This window comes from Chiloscyllium plagiosum, chromosome 16 (assembly GCF_004010195.1).
Source record: "Chiloscyllium plagiosum isolate BGI_BamShark_2017 chromosome 16, ASM401019v2, whole genome shotgun sequence".
NCBI lineage: Eukaryota > Metazoa > Chordata > Chondrichthyes > Orectolobiformes > Hemiscylliidae > Chiloscyllium > Chiloscyllium plagiosum.
This window is the reverse complement of record NC_057725.1, coordinates 27,441,195-27,462,206: the sequence shown is the minus strand read 5'-3', so window position 1 is coordinate 27,462,206 and position 21,012 is coordinate 27,441,195. Positions and strand designations below refer to the sequence as shown.

The following is a 21,012-nucleotide window of genomic DNA, read 5'->3' as shown; positions in this document are numbered from 1 at the left end:
CCAACAACGAGGACACTCAACACTTGCTTGATTGGCATTCTACCCACCACCTTCAATATTCACCACCAGCATACTTAGCCAATAGTGTGCAATCTACATCATGTGCTCTATGGCCCCTTCAATAGCACCTTCCAAATTTGAACCTAGAATGACAAGTGCAGCAGAGGAATGGGAACACAACCACCTGTAAGTTGTCCTCCAAGCCACACAAATCCTGATTAGAACCACATTGCCATTCCTTCATTGTCACTCGGTCAAAATCCTGAAACTCCCTTCCTAATAACACTGTGAAAGTCCCTACCCTACGAGGACTGCAACAGTTCAAGAAGGCAGCTGACAAGCACCTGCTCCAGGAAAATTGGGGGTGAAAGTAAACAATGGCCTAGCCAGTGAGACCCACATCCCATGAACGAATAGGAAAAAAACAGATGATCTAAGTATTATTGCATTGGTGTTGTCAGAGCTTGCTGTGCATAAATTAACTGCTGCTCCACTACGACAGTGACTACACTTCGAAAGTAGTTCCTTGGCAGTAAATGTTCCCCAATGTCCTGAGGTCATGAACAACACAACAAATATGTCAGTCCTTTCTTTATTTTGTGGCAAGTTTATTTGTCAACTAATGTTCAGATCTGGAAAATTCTTAAAATTCACTAGGAGGGCTTGGGTGAGATATCAGTGAATGAAGTCAACAGCATAAATCAACCATCAAGTTCTGGAAATTCACAACTCATATTGTCTCTGTTCATCCCATTAATTCACAGGTATTGAGATAAAGGATCAGCCATATTAAATGGCACAGCAGGCTAAATTGTATCAATATATTTCTATATATTATATATGAATAACAGCATTTATGATCCACACACTGCTATGTTCTCAACAATCTCTGGATTTTTTATTTCACCAAGCAATCAAAATAAGAGAACACAAAATATGTTATTGCCATTTTGTTTTATTGTCAAACATGGTAACTGGACAAGTTAATACATCATCAAAATTATATATTTTTCATTTTTTTTCTTTTTTTTTACAAACAGTAAAATAGGCTGGGTGTGCCTTGTACTATTTGACCTCGTTCACACTCGCATTCGCTCACACTCTCAGTGTACTGATTAATATTTCATCAAAGAAAAAATGTAACAACATCGAAGAACTTCTGAAAATTCGCACAAAGACTTTGGTCGAATACACGTTTGTGACACTGTCACCTAGGGCAGCAGTAAAGATAACATGAAATGAGACAATAGACAAAAAAAATTAAGTGTTAAGTTTCATTAATTTTTTTACACTTCTCCTTACCACTAAAGAGCATACAGCAAATGTTCCTTGGATAAGGCATCTAAATCTCATATAATAAATGGACCATTTTTAATTTTAAAAAAAAATCATTTCTCACAACCAAAAGCTACAACAGCAAAGGTTTTAAAATTCAGGAAAAAAAGAAACTGCACACCAGTGCATAAAAAATTTAGAGAGGAAACATAACCACAGGTTAAACATTTCAAATTGCTTTTTAATCGCGTTGCGTGCTAGTGTGTAGGTAGAGGTGTGTGTTTCTGTGTGTGTACAGTGACATTGGAACATTTATAAATGTTAGGGATACAGAAAGGTTCTGTGTCTGAAAGAGCAAAAGAGTTTCTCAATCACTTTTTTTTAAAAAAAGCAGTCCACCTCTTTGTGGTGAGGACAGTTACCTCGCTCCCTAACATGGGTGAACGTTGCATGCACGGATTTCTTTCATGTCCTTGCAGCTGGTGATCTGGGAGGTGCGATATTTTCTCTTGACGACCATGAACCGTTCCTGAATGCCTCCCCCACAGAACTTGCTACAATCAGTCCATGCTGTCCACGGTCTCATCTTGCATCCTAAATAAATGGGAGGTAGTTAGTTGCACTGAAGGCAGGTCAAAATTGTGTCAAAGTTTGGCCATGTCTAGACACCTGGTCTGGACAGCAACAACAACTGGGCAACACCACTTTCAATAAGATATGGTCTGAGTGCTTCCCTACATGTTAGCCTGAATAACATATAATGAAGAGAGGGTTCTTGTTGAGACATTTGTTTTGAAATGTATTAACAACACAAATTATTTTCATTGTTATAAGATCTCAGACTTAAATATTGACTGGGTCTATGCTTACTGGTATTACAACTACATTAATTGATTGTAACTCTACACATGGTTGACTGACTGAATTGTATTGACTCCATTGCACTTCCCTGTGAACGTGAGGTGAAGACCTTTATGCCAGAACATCATACATTGTATTTTCATCTAGCTGTTTTATAATTATACTGTGCAGTGGTACAGTGTAGCAGGTACACTGTCTGTCTTGGTTGGAATCTGTACAACAATACAACATCCTCAATCAGGCTAGTCTAAAAGCTTCTCTGTTTTTTGGAAATACATCTCCAGCTTGCTCAGGCTCCATTGATAGCTGTAACTTCTCTGTTTTGGTATCATCCTTGTAAAAACAATGAGGCAGACTTTTGTTTATGGGGGAAGAGGCTTTCTCATCTCATGTCTGCATCTATAGAGACTCAATGATAGAGATTGATCACTGTGATAAGCTAATAATTCCCTTATCATCACGACTACAATGATGGTAAAACAATGAGCTTGATGAACATTGGACCTTTTTGCCTCATTATTCCAACTGATAATTATTCATCCATTGTCAATTCATTATATTGAAGTCAGTGGGATGAAAATCTAATGAATTTTTCCATGGATTGACAAACCGCTCCATTAAATTATCAACCAGGCACAATAATAAAAACAGTCTATCAAAAAGAAATGTGAAGGAACATAGGAAACCCTGAACCAAAATTTTAAAAAATGGTCCAGCTAATTTGCTTTCTTCTCTGCTGGTAATCACAAGATACAATGATTATGGATTTTAGAGATCATTATTTACTCAAAATGTTAATTTAGGACTAAAGCAACAGCTGTATCCCATCTAGCCTCTCAGTTCAATCCTTTACTCTAGTGTTGACTGATAATGTGACTGTCAGTCCTACTGAGGATTATTTCAACTCAAAAAGCTAAAAATACTTTCAAGGACGCTGGAGTCAACTAGAAGATGACAAAAAATAATTTCTGTAATGATTGCTGCTGAGCTAAACTGAAAATAAATTGATAAGAATTCAGATTAGGTCACACTTATCTTTTGAGCATTACGTAGAGGATCAGTCATGATTGCACTGAATGAAGGAGTAAGTTCAGTGGGTGCTATCATTTATCTCCCTGCCATTTCTTATGTTCTTAAATTCAGCCATACTTTGGAAAAACAAACAGGAAACAAGGCATTAAAAGAAAAATAATTTCTTGTTCCTGAATGCCAAATTTGTTTCTGATTATTGCTACTCCATTTGAAATCGCATATGATCGAAATGGTAACCCTTTAGCTTCTTTGTGCAGACAGGGAAGACTCACCTGATTGCAACCATGGTTAGTTGGAGGACCACAGTACTGAATGAGCCAATATCAATGGCAGAACCAGTGCAAGACCTCACTACAAATCTTTTGCTGGAAAAAAGCATGTCAGACTGTACATACCTTTGTTACCATACAAGATTATAGGTCCTATAATGCAATTCATTAAACTGTTAGGTAAAGAAAATTCTCAAAATTAATGTCTTGAACTGATAAATTCTGACTCAGCTCCACCACTCAACCACATACATCATGATAATAAGTCAGCATCAACTCCATATTGGTATAGAAATAACAATGCTTGAACTTTAGGTTCATTCAGTAATGTATCTGAAACAACACTAGGAACTCGGGTACCTATATGTTCTGGAATTTCAGGATCACCCCTAATCTGTTTATTCCTTTGCCTTTCGGGAGCTTCTTTGCGACGTCTCTTTTCATCGCTTAGCCTCCTTGAACACCTCCGCACTTTGCACTTCTTGCGTTGGATGGTCTCAGGGCACAATGCTCCCCCAAACTGCGGCTCCAGTTTGATCATCCTGGTTCTGATCATATGCCCTTTCCCGCAAGACTTATTGCACTCTGACCATTCTGACCATTCAGAAACCATGCAATCAGTGGCTGCAAATGAAAAAGAAAGATGAGCGTAAGTGTTTTTCATGTCATAGTGAAATAAAAAGAAATCACTGTTTCCTAATATAAATCAGAATTAGCTGTACACCTTGGGAAGCTAAATTTTTGAATCGAGTGAAACATGACTGATGAGAATAAACAGTTCAAGAAAGCCCAAACTTTAAAAAAAATGAACATTTTTCTGCTCAGAATGAATAATGTGCTTATGTTTGCTGGGTGAAATAATAATTCTGTAAAGCACAGACACTTACAGAGAATAACATTTCTTCTTTAATTAAAACAGTTAACTAACTCCCATGTCTTAGTACTGTTGTGCCACAAATCTGTCCATAATGTGGTATTAGTCCCCTTTCTGTGTTGTTTTCCTAGAACCTTTACATTCTTGAACTGAGCAGGAGATAAAATTGTTGATCTAGAAAATAATTTTCTTCTCTCAAGTCCTCAGCTTCTTTCCCTCTCCATCACTTATCTTTCTTCACTCTTCCATTGCCACTAAAGCATTTGTGCTTCTGATTGTTTTTTCCCTGTTTACTCTCTCTGCTTTAAATTTCTCTCCTGCATACTATCCCTGGTCTCCAGATTCTTTGCTAGGATCAAAGAATAATGGGGTGAATGGTCTCCTTCTGTGCCTTATCGTTCTCTGAATCAATGAAAGTCATTGCACAAGTTACTACTCTTAATTGTTCATTGTTGGGAGCTTGTAAACGTATAAATCCATATCCTCCCAACATTTGGCACAGTGTGTTCTTTGTCAATATTATCCAATTAATTCTTCCTCTCCCACTGTTCTTCCCCTCCACATAGTTTTGTACTATTTTCTTTTTCAAATAATTATCCAATTTCCCTGTGAAATCTGTTTCCATCACACTTCACTCCTTTCGTAACAGAACAAATTGTACAAAAGAAGCCTTAAATTCCTGTCTGTTTCTTTTGCCCCCATAATTATCTTAAGTCCTTTTTACTGACCTTTCTTTCATTTTATCTGACATATCAAAGTACCTCATGATTTTGAACACCTCTATTCATTTCCCCTGACCGAGGGAGATTAACCCCAGTTTCTCCAGTCTCTCTACATCACTGACGTTCCCCATCCATAATTTCAGCCTGTAATTTTCCTGTGCACCCTTTTAAGGTCTTAACAGAGTATTTTCTATTCTCTTAATGTCCAGCTTTCAAATTGTAATTTGTCTTAGTTATGATTGTCTTGTGTTCGCTCCTGCAGATTTGTTTTAACAATAAATGTTTATTATGCAGAAGATGATAGAATAAACCAAATAATTTCATATAATACAAATCAAAAGATTTTATTACATTCTTGAAAATACAATCCCATCGATCGCAACACTAACCAGAAAGAGTTCAGTTCTCTATCACATCTCTAAGTTTAATTTGACTGTTTTTTCAAAGCCTGGTCTTGAGAGCTTGGTAGTCTCTTCTTTGATTAAACTTAAACTTTCTCCAGTTTGAATAACGCCTGAGGGTTTTAACCTAATACATTTGTTAAATGCAAGAAAATCTCCATTACCACCTTTTCTCACATTGGTTTTAAAAAAACCCACAGCTTCAGAAATAGTGATAAGTTAATAATTAAACCCCTCTGGAAAACAAATAGCATCATCTGCTTGCATCAGTGACTGACTTGCTCCATTGTCCCTCAATAGCTTTATTGGTTTACCTCCTTAATTTATACATAAGGAAATATTCCCTTTTTGAGATAAAATAATCTGAACCTCCAGTGATCTGATTCTCCTTGTCAAAATTGGAAGAACAATTCTTGTGACTATCTGAGTCATCTCTCCCTTTTAAATACATTATAAGAAAACATGTGTTTTTTTTGTACTACTGCAATGGTTTTAGTATCTACTTTTCTTCTTGTTGCTTCTTTTTTGAAGATTACTTAGATGTTCTGACTACTGAAACTAATTTCCTATTTAATCTATAACAATTAGCTTTGCTATGTCCATTCATATTACAATGGAAGCATGTTAATTTACTTTTATCATTTTTTGCTTACTGTTATTCCTCTTTTACTGCTTTGGAGTCCTTCAGTTTGGTCTCTATAACTAGTAACTCTTTGAGTCGCAGATATCATTCTTCCAATTTCCTTGTGGATTTCCATTTGACTATTTCTTTACCTCTGTGTGTGAGATACCATTGGTACATGCCTGTACTGTTGCTCTCTGATCTTTAATACTTGACAGTTATCTCAATAGGTTTCTAAGCTTGAAGGAATGCTATTTCTGAATTCTCCCACAATCAGAATTTTCCTTATTCACATTCTCATTTTTTTTCTTTTAGCTTGAGTGATCTAATCCACTGATCCCATGGCATTTTTTTTCTCCCTTGCACGGTCTACAAATGTCTGATAAAATTTGCTTCTTGTAGTCTAAAATTTTAATTGATAAGCTTTAGGCACAAGGTCATAGCATTGAGTGTTTCATTTTTGACATCTTCTTAATCTGCAGATTGTTCTTCTGGCAAACTCACATGAACAGTCAGAGCTGTGCCTGTCAAAGCATTCTGCAACATGAATGTTGAAACCTTTTTTCTCCACTTCACCTGTCCAGCTGCCTTCTCAAATGAAATAAAATACCTTTCGACTCCATCCTAATTAAGTGTAAGTTCTTCATTAAATCAAATAGATTAGATTACATTACAGCGTGGAAACAGGCCCTTCGGCCCAACAAGTCCACACCGACCCGCCGAAGCGCAACCCACCCATACCCCACATCCATCCCCCACCTAACACACGGGCAATTTAGCATGGCCAATTCACCTGACCTGCACATCTTTGGACTGTGGGAGGAAACCGGAGCACCTGGAGGAAACCCACACAGACACGGGGAGAACGTGCAAACTCCACACAGTCAGTCGCCTGAGGCGGGAATTGAACCCGGGTCTCAGGTGCTGTGAGGCAGCAGAACTAACCACTGTGCCACCGTGCCACCCATGGGAAATGCTTGTTGGGAATTGGAATCATCTTCCAAGATATTATTTCCTTCTTCCTGCTTTACACAGTTTTTCTTTGAGGAAACTTTACACAGTTTCCTCATTCCTGATGAAGGGCTTATGCCCGAAACGTCGATTCTCCTGTTCCTTGGATGCTGCCTGACCTGCTGTGCTTTACCAGCAACACATTTTCAGCACAGTTTTTCTTTGGTCAACTCATGCTTTCTAAATTTTGGAGATCTAGTTTTTTAAAAAGAATTTCATTCTCCCTCGGCTTTTCTTTTTCCTCACTTTCATAGTAACATAGAGATAGAGAAGACAGGAGCTGGATTAGGCCATTTGACCTCTCCATCCTGCTGTGCCATTTATTATGACCATGCTTTGTTATCAAGGTCAATAACCTTACCGTACCTGCCCCCCATATACATTGATCCCTTTAGACACAAGAGTTCCTTCCTGAACACACAATATTTTGGCCTCAACCACTTTCTATGATAATGAATTAGAGAGATTCATCGTTCTCTGGGTAAAGAAATATCTTCTCAACTCAATGCCAAAAGGTTTTCCTGCATCTACCATGTCTAGTCCTGTTAGAATTTTACAGGTTTCGAGAAGAATCCACCCTCATTCTTCTAAACTCCAGTGAATATGATCGTAACTGATTTAATCTCTCCTCATACGTCAGTCGTGCTATCCCAGGAATCAATTTGCTAAACATTCGCTACACTCCCTCTATAGCAAAGATATTCTTCCTTATTCATACATAAAAAGCAAGAGGGTAACTAGAGAAAGGGTTGGCCCACTCAAGGACAAAGGAGTGAAGTTATGCTGGAGTCACAGAAAATGGGTGAGATTCTTAATGTATACTTTGTGTCGGTATTCACGGAGGAAAGGGATATGATGGATATGGAGGTTAGGGATAGATGTCTAATTACTCTAGGTTAAGTCAGCATAAGGAGGGAAGAAGTGTTGGGCATTCTAAAAGGCATTAAGGTGGACAAGCCTCCAGGTCCGGATGGGATCTGTCCCAGAGTCCTGAGGGAAGAGAGAGAGGAAATAGCTGGGGCCTGAACAGATTTTTTGCAGCATCCGTGAACATGGGTGAGGTCCTGGAGGACTGGAGAATTGCGACTGTTGTCCTCTTGTTTAAGAAGGGTAGCAGGGATAATCCAGGTAATTATAGACCGGTGAGTCTGACATCAGTGGTAGGGAGCTGAAAATGTGTTGCTGGAAAAGCGCAACAGGTCAGGCAGCATCCAGGGAACAGGAGAATCGACGTTTCGGGCATAAGCCCTTCTTCAGGAATGAGGAAAGTTTGTCCAGCAGGCTAAGATAAAAGGTAGGGAGGAGGGACTTGAGGGAGGGGCGTCGGAAATGCGATAGGACCAACCAACCTTACACTGAGATAACCTTTTTTCTAACTTGCCTAAACTAACACCTTTCTCTCAGATAACCTATTTCATATATCTGACTTTAACTAGGACAAAAAAATTTCTGATCTTTCAAAACAAAAAGTAAATTAATATTTATTCCATCTGTTCATAAAATTTACTCAATGTAAACAAGTCCCTATTATCAGCCTGGGACACACATTCATACTGGTTTAATGAAAATAATTTCTCCTGAAATCACAGGTTAATCATTAAGCAGTGTCATATACACAAAAACCGACATGCCATGAGTTCAAAATCCATTATGCTAAAATGACTAGTTTTAAAATATATACGAATCACTCTGGGATGTGGGCATTGCTGGCTAGGTCAGAATTTATTTCTCATCCCTAAACTCCCTTGTGAACATGATGGTGAGCTGCCTTCTTGAACTGCTGCAGTGATTTAGGTACACCCAAAGTGCTGCTTGGAAAGGAGATCTTAGATTTTGACTCAGTGACAGTAAAGGAATTGTGGTATTGTTGCAAGTCGGGATGGGACTTTGAGGAGAATTTTCAGGTGGTGGTGTTCCCATGTATTTGCTGTCCTTGCCCTTCTAGGTGCTACTGATTGCAGGTTTGGAAAAAGTGTTGGCTAAGGAGCCTTCATGATTTGCTGCAGGGTATCCTGCTGACAGGACACATTGCAGCCACTGAATGCTGATGGTGGAGGATGTATATGTTCTCTGTGTTAAATGAGATGCCAATGCAGCAGGTTGGTTTGTCTTGGGCTTCTTAAGTGTTGTTGGAACTTTAAATATCAAGCCCAGTGGAAAATATTCTATCATACTCTTGACTTGTGCTTTGTAGATGGTGAGCATGTTTTGGGCAATCAACAGATGAGTCACTTGCTGCAGAATTCTCAACCTTTGACCCTCTCCTGAAGTCACAGCATTATGTGCCCAGTCTAGTTTAATTTCTAGTGAATGTATCCCCCAGGATAGTGGGACATTCATTGATGGTAATGTCGTCGAATGTCTAGAGGTTATAGTTGGATGCTGCCTTGTTGGAGATGAATGTTGCCTGGCACTTTTGCATTTTGAATGCGAGTTGCTATTAGCAGCCTGAATGTTGTGCAGCTCTTGCTGCACTGGGGCACAGACTGCTTCAGTAACTGAGGAACAGTAAGTGATTCTCAATCGAGTGTTCAAGAGGGTAAATGCAGAGATGGTGGTTTCCACTTGTGCAGAGATTCCAAACCTAGGGATCATAAGTAGGCCAGAATTTAGATTAGATTCCTTACAGTATGGAAACAGGCCCTTCAGCCCAACAAGTCCACTTGACCCTCAGAAGAGTAACCCACCCAGACCTGTTCCCTAACATTTGCCCCTAACTAATGCACCTAACCCTATGGGCAATTTAGCATGGCCAATTCACCTGACCTGAACATCTTTGGACTGTAGGAGGAAACCAGAGCACCCAGAGGAAACCCACACAGACATGGGACAATATGCAAACTCAACACAGACAGTTGCCCAAGGCAGGAATCAAACCCAGTCCCTGGTGCTGTGAGGCAGCAGTGCTAACCACTGAGCCACAAAGCCTTCCAAAGAGCTCTGTATACTAAATATTGGGCAAGCAACTTCAGAAGGATCAATTGCTGAGAAAAACTGCCACTAGTTAGGCATTTAAGTTTGTCTGGTGATCGTTCTGTCCACTCTGGAGCCTTGCCACTGTTGTCCTTCTCTGCCAGAAACTGCCAGATGCCAAAGGAAGACTAGGAATCTTAAAGCGATTAAGAGTATTGCTGGTCATCCTATCATGCACAGTCATGAAGGGGTGCACTGGCAAGTGGGTAAGTGCATTTTGAGGCAGGGGTTGGTGCGCCAGGAGTAGTGGACTTAGAGGGAGATGGGTCACGGGCATTGAATACAAGGGAAAGTGGGTGGCTTTCAATGGCCAACCCCATGGCCAAGCCCATCCCTGTTCCTGGTTGCCACCAGACTGGGGAAAGATGAAGTGCACCCCTAAACTTGGCATAGAAGTTGGTTCAGTTTCCCCTTTGGGTAAACCGTTGCGTAGTTCAGCTGTCGGAGGCTCTCATCAGGCCATTGGAGTGTTGAGTATCTTCGCTGACTGTTAATCCACTAGTTCAGGGCCTGATTTGATGACAGGTAGAAAAGGTCACCAACAGGCCTTCTCGTACAGAATTCAATCGTTAAGGTGGTGGAGAGGAGCAAGTGTCTCTCCAGATGTTCTTGGCCAATTTTTTGCCCTTCCCATCTTCATCGACACTTTCAGGGAATAGAAAATTGCACCCATAGTCAGAAAAAAATCTAATTAACAAATCAGTGAAATCTTCTTTAGTCAAAGAGTAGTTAGAATGTAGAGTTCATCACTATAGGAAGTAATTGAAGTATAGATTCCTTTAAGAAGGGTGGCTCAGTGGTTAGCACTGCTGCCTCACAGCACCAGGGTCCCAGGTTCAATTCCAGTCTCGGGTGACTGAATGTGTGGAGTTTGCACATTCTCCCCATATCTGCGTGGGTTTCCTCCGGGTGCTCGAGTCTTCCCTCCCACAGTCCAAAGATGTGCAGGTTAGGTGGATTGGCCATGCTAAATTGCACATAATGTCCAGGGATGTGTTGCTTAGATGGATTAGCCATGGAAAATGCAGAGTTATGGGGGGGGGGAGGAAGCGTTTTGGGTAGGATGTTTGTCGGAGAATTTGTGTGGACTTGTTGGGCTGAACGGCCTGCTTCCACGCTGTCAGGATCTTTTTTTAATCTATACATGAGAAAGAAATGACTAGAAGGTTCTGATGACAGTGTTAGCTGAAGTAGGATAGGAATAGGTTGATGTGGTGTATTTGACTTAACTAGATGAGCAAATTCAATGTATTTCTATGTGTGAAAAGTGAAACTTCTACTTACGACATTCTGGCAACATGCACTTCTCCACCTGTTCCAACTCCTCGTTGCATTCCCCCACCTCGGCTGGGGATTTCAGCATTCTCCACCGTGACCTCATGCCAATCCCACATGTAACGCTACAGTCACTCCAGTCTGACCAAGGAGTCAGCATACAGGGAATTGTCTCTGACAGCAAATACAAAACAGTTGTTGGCAATCCAAGTCTAATCTGCCGAATTTTAACCTTAATGCAGATTAACGTTTCCGAAGTGAACCATTTCTCCACAAAGTTTCCTCATCAGCACTTCATAAACTCAGATGACCTAACCATCTCCAAAGTTTTGATTAGTTAATAGAGCTCAGTGTTAAACATTGTCAAAAAAAATCTCATTTGAATTTTCACAAGTGCTTGCCCCACTCCCTTTTCTGTGGAATTTTTAGGCTGTGTGTTTAGTTTCAGCATACCTCTGTTTCTGAAATGGATAGTGATCCCAAAGCATGGGGGGAAATTAATAAATGAAGTGACTTAAAATTACTTAATATTGATCAGCGGTGATCAACTGTACATTTTTGAGTTAAAATGGCAGGTTAATTGACATCTGGGTTAATTGTTACATAGCACTGGAGAAGAGGTACACATAGGCACAATGACTAAAGCTTTCACAATTTACTCATCTGTTCCTTTTAGTACCCTGAGGTGGTGTGTGATTAGATCCTGAAAAGTTACCTTTCTTAAGTCCCGTTATTTACCTCATTATCATTTTGGCCACAGTTATTGACTTGTTGGGCTGAACGGCCCAACAAGACTTTCCTTTTATTTGTTTAACAGTTTCACTTTTATCAGTCATATCCTTTTCCTCTGCTGTGAAAATAAATGCAAAGTGGCCTTTCAAGAACATAGTCATATATTACATCACAGGAAAGCTTCCACTAAAGCTAATGAAAATCAAATGGGGTGCAAAATGAGCTTCTGATCTGCTTGCACTTAGGCGTAGAATGAAAATTTAGCCCTTCCAAAGTTCAAAGGCATGTTGCGATTGATTTGTAGATTCTAAGAGTTCTTGGTCTTCGGGTTTGGCTTTATCCACCGATGAGGCACAAGATAAAGGATAACTCCTTTCTGTACCTCCTGGCCCACATGAATAAAAAAAAAGGACAAACCAGTAAACAAGTAAAACAAAGCACAAGTAAGACTAGCTTGCTTGATTTTGAAGCACTGGATTGTGAGGTTTTAGAAGACAGTGTGCTACCAATTTAGAAGTTATGCGGGTGAAGTCAGTCATTTTTGTATTTTTCAGTGGACCAACTTCGCTTCTAAGTATCTTTTGTTATGACAGGCCAGTACATAACAAACAACAAATGACATTAATCCATCAATAGTGATGAGATCGTAATCTCTCCACGAATATGATCAGCTGACAATAGGCCACTGTCAAAATGTCATCAGCCACATTACTAATGATCCCATTTTAAAGCCATCATTATCTTATTCTGCTCAGGGGAATAGCACAATAACTGAGCACAAAGACTATAAAGGTTAAGAAATTGGACAGTCACTATTCATCCATGTTAACTCCACAGGTAGCAATCTATCAAAATAAACTACAGTCTGATTGGAGAGAATAGTTTGAAGGAGTTTCCTGTACTTGACTGTTGTTATAAATGACAACAATATTGATTGAAAAAGATATATTAATTTTTCAGTTTTAAATTTTATCAGTTTGCTACAATTATGTTGAATAAGTTATCTTATAATTATAATCAATGAAGAGCTAGCTCAATTTAAAAAAAAACTATTATATGAAATATTTGCAATTTGATTGAAGCTTTGAGAGTTACTTTGGGATTCAAAGCCTTGGTTCTTATGTGGCCCCTATACTTACGACAGTCTGGCATTCCACATTTCTCCATTTGTACTGTTTCCACTTTACACATGGATCCATCTGATGGATGCATCTTGACCATTCTCTGCCTTCTTTTGGTGCCCATCCCACAGCTCGCACTGCACTCCTCCCATTCTCCCCACTCCGTCACAAAGCACGTATTTGATGCTAAAGTCAGGGGAAGAAGAGGAGATCAATGAGGAATAAAGCAGTAATTCATCAATAGATATATACATGATTGTAGTCTCCGTGTTCACTTCCATTCTGAGTTTAACTCCAAACTTCCGATCCTCTCCATCATCAAGAATATGCACTTTCAAACCTCCCTCCGTGGCTCAGTCAATCTGATTCTGGAACCTTCATCATTACCAATTCTCCCCTGAATGGCCTCCCATCTACATTTTCTGTAAACTTTAACTGAACCAAACTCTAATGCCCATATCGTAACATTTGCTCATCAGCTCCTGCTCTCACTGACATACTGTAGATCCTGGTCTGGTAACATCTTGAAATTTTCCAAATCACTCAATGCCCACAGTGGCCTCCTGCAATTCTACAACATTCTGTGCCTGCAGTGATCCTCCAATTTCTCCCTCTTGAACATTCCTGATTTTAATCAATCTGCTATTGGAGGTCATGGCTTCAATACCCAAACTTTGAGTATGGAAGTCACTCCCCAAACATCTCCAGCTTTCTACTTCCCTCTACTCCAAGTTTTTCACCTCATCAAAAGAAGAGTCAATGGAGAATGAATTCACACTGATCACAGCAATCCCACAGCAATTGAACAGAATTGGCTGAAGTCAGGACTTACACTACTCACCGAGTTGGAATGGTTACCTCAAAAAGCTGTCAGCTCCATTGCAAAAGGAAATTGTAGCTGAAAATGTGTTGCTGGAAAAGCGCAGCAGGTCAGGCAGCATCCAGGGAACAGGAGAATCGACGTTTCGGGCATAAGCCCTTCTTCAGGAAAGGGTCCAAAACTTTCCTGAAGAAGGGCTTATGCCCGAAACGTCGATTCTCCTGTTCCCTGGATGCTGCCTGACCTGCTGCGCTTTTCCAGCAACACATTTTCAGCTCTGATCTCCAGCATCTGCAGACCTCACTTTTTCCCAAAAGGAAATTGTAGACAGGTCAGGGACAGGTGGGAAGGTGGCAGGAAAGCCAACTGAGGCATTTTACCCCTCCCTAGCTTACAAACCCATGATTGTAAAAGTCTGTTCTAAATCTTGGAATCCTGGATCAGGCACGTAGAGTTTTAGCATGCAGATTGATGCCATACTGAGTTTGGGCTCAAGACAGACTGAAGAAGCAGAAGGAAAAGTTGAGAATTGACATAAAAGGTCATACTTCTTGCATTAATGTTAAATATATGGCAATCATGGATATATCAGGCTGTAAGATTTTTGAAACATTGTAGATTTGAGGGCTCTAATGAGTCAGTATGAAAGAGGAACTGAGGCCTGGGGTAGATCAACCACGATTGTATTAAAATGGCAGGGCAGGTATGAGGGGCTGAATGGTCTATTCCAGTTCCTGTTTCTTAAGTCATTATGTTCAACTGCCTGCACCCAGAGACGACATGATATCGTAAGGTTGGCCAGTGCTGAATGTAACATGAACAATTGTTCTGCTTCAGAACAATTACCTTACACAACAACATTTATCTTCAAAAACAAAAACAGAAGGTGCTAGATAAGCTCAGTAGCTCTGGCAGCAGTGAAGAGAAGTCATAGTTACTGTTTCAGATCTAGTGACCCTCCCTCAGAACTTGTGGTAACTAGGAAAATGTCCATAAGACCATAAGACATAGGAGCGGAAGTAAGGCCATTTGGCCCATCGAGTCCACTCCGCCATTCAATCATGGCTGATGAGCATTTCAACTCCACTTACCCGCATTCTCCCCGTAGCCCTTAATTCCTTGTGACATCAAGAATTTATCAATTTCTGCCTTGAAGACATTTAGCGTCCCAGCCTCCACTGCACTCTGTGGCAATGAATTCCACAGGCCCACCCTCTCTGGCTGAAGAAATGTCTCTGCATTTCTGTTCTGAATTTCAGTATGTCCTTCCTGAGGTGTGGGGACCAAAACTGGACACAGTACTCCAAATGGGGCCAAACCATGTCGGTTTATATGCAGAAGGTAGGGTTGGAAAGGGGATAAGGAGTAAACAATAGGTGGGGAAATGGACAAAAGAGGCAGTTGTTCTGACAATGGAGTAGATAATAATCTGGCTAGGAGGGTGAATAACTGTTAATGGAGACTGGTAGTGGCTAACAATAGGTACTGTGCAATGGCAAACCATGTGATAACAAGGCCTGGCGTGTGGGATAGGGGGTTAGGACATGGGAGAGGTCATGCCCTAAAATTATTGAACTTGATATTGAGTCCGGAGGGCGTCAGGGTCCCCAAGTGCAAAATGAGGTGCTGTTCTTCCAGCTTGCACTGAGCTTCACTGGAACACAGAAGCAAGCCTGAGACAGAGATGTTGGCCAGGGAACAGGGTGGTGTGTTAAAGTGGCAGGCATCTAGATGTTCAAGGTCTTTCTTTTGTGGGCAGAACAAATGTTCTGCAAAGTAGTCACCAGTCTATGCGTCGTTTCCCCGATGTAGAGAAGCTACATTGTGAGCAGTGAATGCACTAAATGAGATTGTAACATTCTTGATGAAGGGCTTATGCCTGAAACATTGACTCTCCTGCTCCTCAGATGCTGCCTGACCTGCTGTGTTTTTCCAGCACCACATTTTTTGACTCTAGATTGTGATAAGTGCAAGTAAAATGCTGCTTCACCTGAAAGGTCTGTTTGGGCCCTTGGATGCAGAGGAGGGAGGAGGTAAATGGGCAGGTATTACACCTTCAGCAGCTGTAGTGAAGGAAGGCTGGACCAGGGTGTCCTAGAGAGAACAGTCCCTGTGGAAGGCGGACAAAGGAGAGGAGTGGAAAGTGTACCTGGTGGTGGCATCTCGCTGGAGATAGTGGAAATGGCAGCTAACAGTCTTCTGGAAGTGGATGCTGGTAGATTGATAGGTAAGAACAAGGGAGACCTATTGCTGTTGCAGGAGGGAAGAGAGGCGTGAGGGCGAAAGTGGGAGAGATAAATCAGAATGGGTTTAGGGCCCTGTCGACACCAGTGTTGGGGAATCCTTGGCTGAGGAAGAAGGTGGACATTTCTAGAAGTTGGCCTCATCGGAACATTTGCAAACGAGAAGGAGGAACTGGGAGAATGGAATGGATTCTTTGCAGGAAACAAGATGCAAGAATGTATAGTCCAGATGGCTGTGGGAATTGGTGGGTTTATGGTGGATATTAATGACCAGTCTATCCTCAGAAATGGAAACAGAGATGTTGAAGAAGGGAAGTGAGGGGTCAGAGATAGACCAGGTGAAAGCGAGGATGGGCGGAAATTGGAAGCAAAATCCATTTTAACTTTGCCAATTCCGGACGAGAGAGGGAAGCAGTACTGATCATATCATCCATATATTGGAGAAAGAGTTGTGTGTGGGGGCTGGGATAGGACTGGGACAAGGAATGTACCACTTACCCCACAAAGAGTCAGGCATAACGGGGCTCATGTGGTTACCCATGACAACCCCATGACCTGAAGAAAATTAGATGAGTTAAAAAAGATGTTGAGGGATCGGCCAAGCAGTGGAGGGTGGTGGTGGGTGGGGATGGTTCAGGCCTTTGCTCTCAGAAGAAACGGTGAGCCCTGAGACCATCCTGGTGGGGGTTGAACGTGTAGAGATATTGCACGCACTTGGTAAAGAGGAGGCAGCTGGAGCCTGCAAATTAGAAATCCTGAAACTGGCGTAAAGCGTTAGAGGAATCATGGATGCACGTGGGCAGGGGTTGGACTGGGGAGAAAAGACTGAGTCAAGGTAGGAAGAGAGAAGTTGAGTGGGGCAGATGCAGGCTGAAATAATGGGTCTGCTCAAGCAGTCCTGTTTGTGGAGTTTCAGAAGCGAGCTGTCGGGGGTTGGGGGTCAACAGCTTGGAGACAGTTGCAGGGAATGAGGTCAGTGACCATAGTTGATACAATGGCCTGATGTGCCATGGTGGGGTTTGGTCCGGGGGAGATGAGAGGAAGTATCTGAGAGGTAGAGGTATGTAGACATCAGTACGCCAGACTACAACAGCATTCCTTACCCACTCCTTTGTCTGTTCTTCTCTCTCTTTGGTCTCTATGCCTACCCATCGTTCACTCATTATCCCCTCCTGACATCCTATCTTCTGCACATTAACTGACATTTTCTTCACTAACATCGGTTCTGAGGAAGTGTCATCGGTCCGAAATATTAACTCTGATTTCTCTGCACAGATGCTGCCAGACTTGCTGAGCTTTTCCAGCGGCTTCTATTTTTGTTTTGGATTTACAGCATCGGCATTTCATTTCATTTTTATTTAACACTTTCCTTCAATTTTGTTTTATTGTTAATCTAACGATTGTTGATCCTACATTATAAGAGCAATTACATTTCAAATATATTGACGAAAAAAGACACATTTTGTCAAAGCTTTTTATCTTGCACTTATCACGGCAATTCACAAGAAAAATCAATGTAAAAGGAATTGTCCCGCAGAGTGACAAAAAAAAACTTCTACAAAACCGATCCTTTTCAGCAGTGACTCAAACTCTGTGTTTACAAACGACTACTTCACATGTCATTTATTAGCTGCAAAGTGTTTTGGGATTTCCTGAGATTGAGGAAGGTGTTACACAAATGCAAGATTTCATTTCTTTCTCAATTGAAATGGTTGTTAAGCTTAAGCGGAATGGCCAATTTTAGTAAATCACGCTCTGCAATTAGTAAGCCTGGTCCTCATTAGAAAAAAAGGCTTAGAATAGAGAAACCAAGAAGATTTGTGAAACAAATATAAAAAAAATCATTCAGACCACTTGTGTACGATTTCCTGGTACCGTGTCTAAATCAGCGCATCTCCCTTTAAGCAGGGCGTGAAAGATTTGGAGAGAATGCAAGTGATGTTTACTAGACTGGCTTCAAAGGTTGACAGCTACATGGACAGGGTTGGAGAAGGTCTTTAGTGCAGGGAAAGGTACGAGGAGATTTGATGGAATTGTTTAAGATCATGAAGGGATTTGGTATGGAAGTTAAGGAGAAACGGTTTCCAATGGCAGAAACATTGATATCCACAAAATCCTGGATTTAATGGAAATGGCAAAGAAACCAGACATGAGAACTTCTTACAAAATGGATGGTGAAGATTTTGAATACATTGCCTGATAAAATGGTGGGAAGTGAATCAATAGAAGCTAATACTTAAATGGAAAATGTGCTTGGATAGGGGGAAAGAATGAGACACTGAGCAATCTAAATGACCACTTTCTGCATGTACTAGGTGGTGTCTCTAACTATGATGCTTTTTTCCATAGTCTGTTAAGATAATCAGATAGAGGAGAAAGGAGCCAAGTCGTATACTCTAATTCTGCAATGGTAGAAATTACAGCACAGAAAGAGGCCAAGTATCTTCCACTGGCTCTTTGAAAAAGATGATGTTTGTACCATTCACTATCCTGCAGGTTAGCCCTGCAGGTTAAGCAGACAGGTCAGCTCAGCATCTCATCTGGAATACATGATCTCCAATAGTACAACATTTCCTTACGTACTCCGCTCGAGTATTAGTGCTGGATTACATGCTCAAGACTCTGAAACCCATGGTCTCTGGCTCAGAGGTGAGACAGTACTAGCAACTGAGTCATGACTGATTTTGCACATCATTAACTTTTCCTACATGTCTACAATTAAATTGGCTCTAAAGTGCTCAAGACATTGAGGTCATGAAGGGCGCTCTGGGAATGCAGGTCCTCTCTTGCATTATCTCTGGACCTTGCAAAATATTTACATGATCTCATCTTCTCTGTAACCTTTTTAAGAGGTTGATGGGCTGGCAGTATACCTCCAGTACATTTTTCTCTTGCACATACCGCATTCCTCATTGACGATGCATTTTTCTGTCTCTTCAGTGGGAAGCGTGCAGAGGGAGCCATCCTCAGGGTATTGCTTGATATATCTTTCCCGTGATCTCATTCCCATTCCACAGGAGAGGCTACAAGGGGACCAGCTGATCCACTCTGACATCATGCAAGTTGACGCATCTGGAAAATGTAAGTAGTGTGTTACTGAATTGATCAAGAACATTATGGATGTACGACAATGGTGTGCAGGAAAAGACTCGTCGGTTTATCAAGCCTGCCCCAAGCAGATGAAGGGGCAAAAGTGAGGACTGCAGATGCTGGAAACCAGAGTTTAGATCAGAGTGGTGCTGGAAAAGCACAGCAGATCAGGCAGCATCCGAGGAGCAGAAAATCGACGTTTCGGGCAAAAGCCTTTCATCAGGAATGGAGGATTCCTGATGAAGGGCTTTTGCCCGAAACGTCGATTCTCCTGCTCCTCGGATGCTGCCTGATCTGCTGTGCTTTTCCAGCACTACTCTGATCTAAACCCAAGCAGATGATGGCCACAACAGTAAAGTGGGAGAAATGTTGTGTGTTGTATAACTATGGTGAATTGTCTCTTTAAGAGTCTGATCACATGATGTAATGAAAATGTCATCAGCCATTTTGGGTGGGAAACAGCTTAATCCAACCTTGTTGCCCATAGAGTAAATACCTTCCAGCTCAAAACATTTCCTTCTATATAGAGTACTCATTACTCACATAATTCCTTCAGAATGAAGCATATTTCAAGCTTCTTTTGCACTATATGCCCATCCCCTGGGATAAGTTTTTTTTTTTGCTGACTATACCTGGTTCGGTGCAGTGAAGGCATATTCTGATTTCTCCTCTCTTCTTATTGCAGTACAGCTGAGATCCACAGTGAGCACCACACGATTCTGTATGTTTTTTGTTTTAGACAAATCAGTGATTGGCTTGGTGGACCTTGAAACAGTTTCCATCCTCGTCACCAGTTTTCTCCTTGTATTAAATTCCAAGAAAGACCAGGGGATCGAAGTGTTAAACAACGGGAGTTTTATTAGGGTGATCTTGACTTGATAGGCAGCAAGATTCAAGTATGCTGTTTCCCGCCCAAAATGGCCACAGACATCAGCGTTAAATCATGTGATTGTATTCTTAAAGTGACAGTCCACCATACGCATGCAAACACACAACAATGTTATTTACCATTTTTCACCCATCCGCAATCCTGTAATCATCTAGCCAATGTAACTCAGGCCACAGAAAAGCCCAATAAAGCAAATAAAAACCTGTGGTAAAATTCATCTCTAAAATCCACAGTGCTTGAAGCATGTTGACAATGAGTATGTTAAGTTATTTGCCTTATTTGTGATACAATGCCTGCTCCAGTCATGAACCGGTCGAGCTCCCATAGCATCCATTACAACACCCAAGCAAAACATTCCATAAGGCCATAAGATACAGGAGCAGAAATTAAGCCATTCAGCCCATTGACTCTGCTCCACCATTCAATATCAGCTGATGAGTTCCCCAACCCCATTCTCCCACTTTCTCCCCGTAATCCTTGATCCCCTTTACAATCAAGAACATATCTATCTCTGTCTTGAATATACTCAATGACCTGGCCTCCACAGCCTTTTGTGGCAGTGAATTCCATAGATTCTCCACTCTCTGGCTAAAGAAATTTTCTTATCTCTGTTCTAAAAGGATTTCCCTTTACTCTAAGGCTATGCCCTCGGGTCCTAGTCTCTCCTACCAATGGAAACATCTTCCCAACATCCACTCTGTCCAGATCATTCAGTATTCTGAAAGATTCAATTGGATCCCCCCTCATCTTTCTAAACTCTATCAAGTACAGACCCAGAGTCCTCAAATGTTCCTCATCTGTT

General features: G+C 41.1%; 1 protein-coding gene across 1 annotated transcript in view; it reads right to left on the bottom strand.

Annotated features, from left to right (window-relative positions):
• Window positions 1-937: 937 nt before the first annotated feature.
• Window positions 938-21,012, bottom strand: part of LOC122557712 (spondin-1-like) — a 325,902-nt gene continuing 305,827 nt past the window's right edge. Inside the window, exons 12-16 of the mRNA XM_043705605.1 lie at window positions 19,133-19,303; window positions 13,187-13,354; window positions 11,325-11,489; window positions 3,798-4,061; window positions 938-1,869 (exon numbers count right to left, since the gene is read on the bottom strand). Coding sequence (XP_043561540.1) covers window positions 1,706-1,869; window positions 3,798-4,061; window positions 11,325-11,489; window positions 13,187-13,354; window positions 19,133-19,303 — 932 coding nt within the window. The 3' untranslated portion in view covers window positions 938-1,705. The remainder of the gene's footprint in view (window positions 1,870-3,797; window positions 4,062-11,324; window positions 11,490-13,186; window positions 13,355-19,132; window positions 19,304-21,012) is intronic.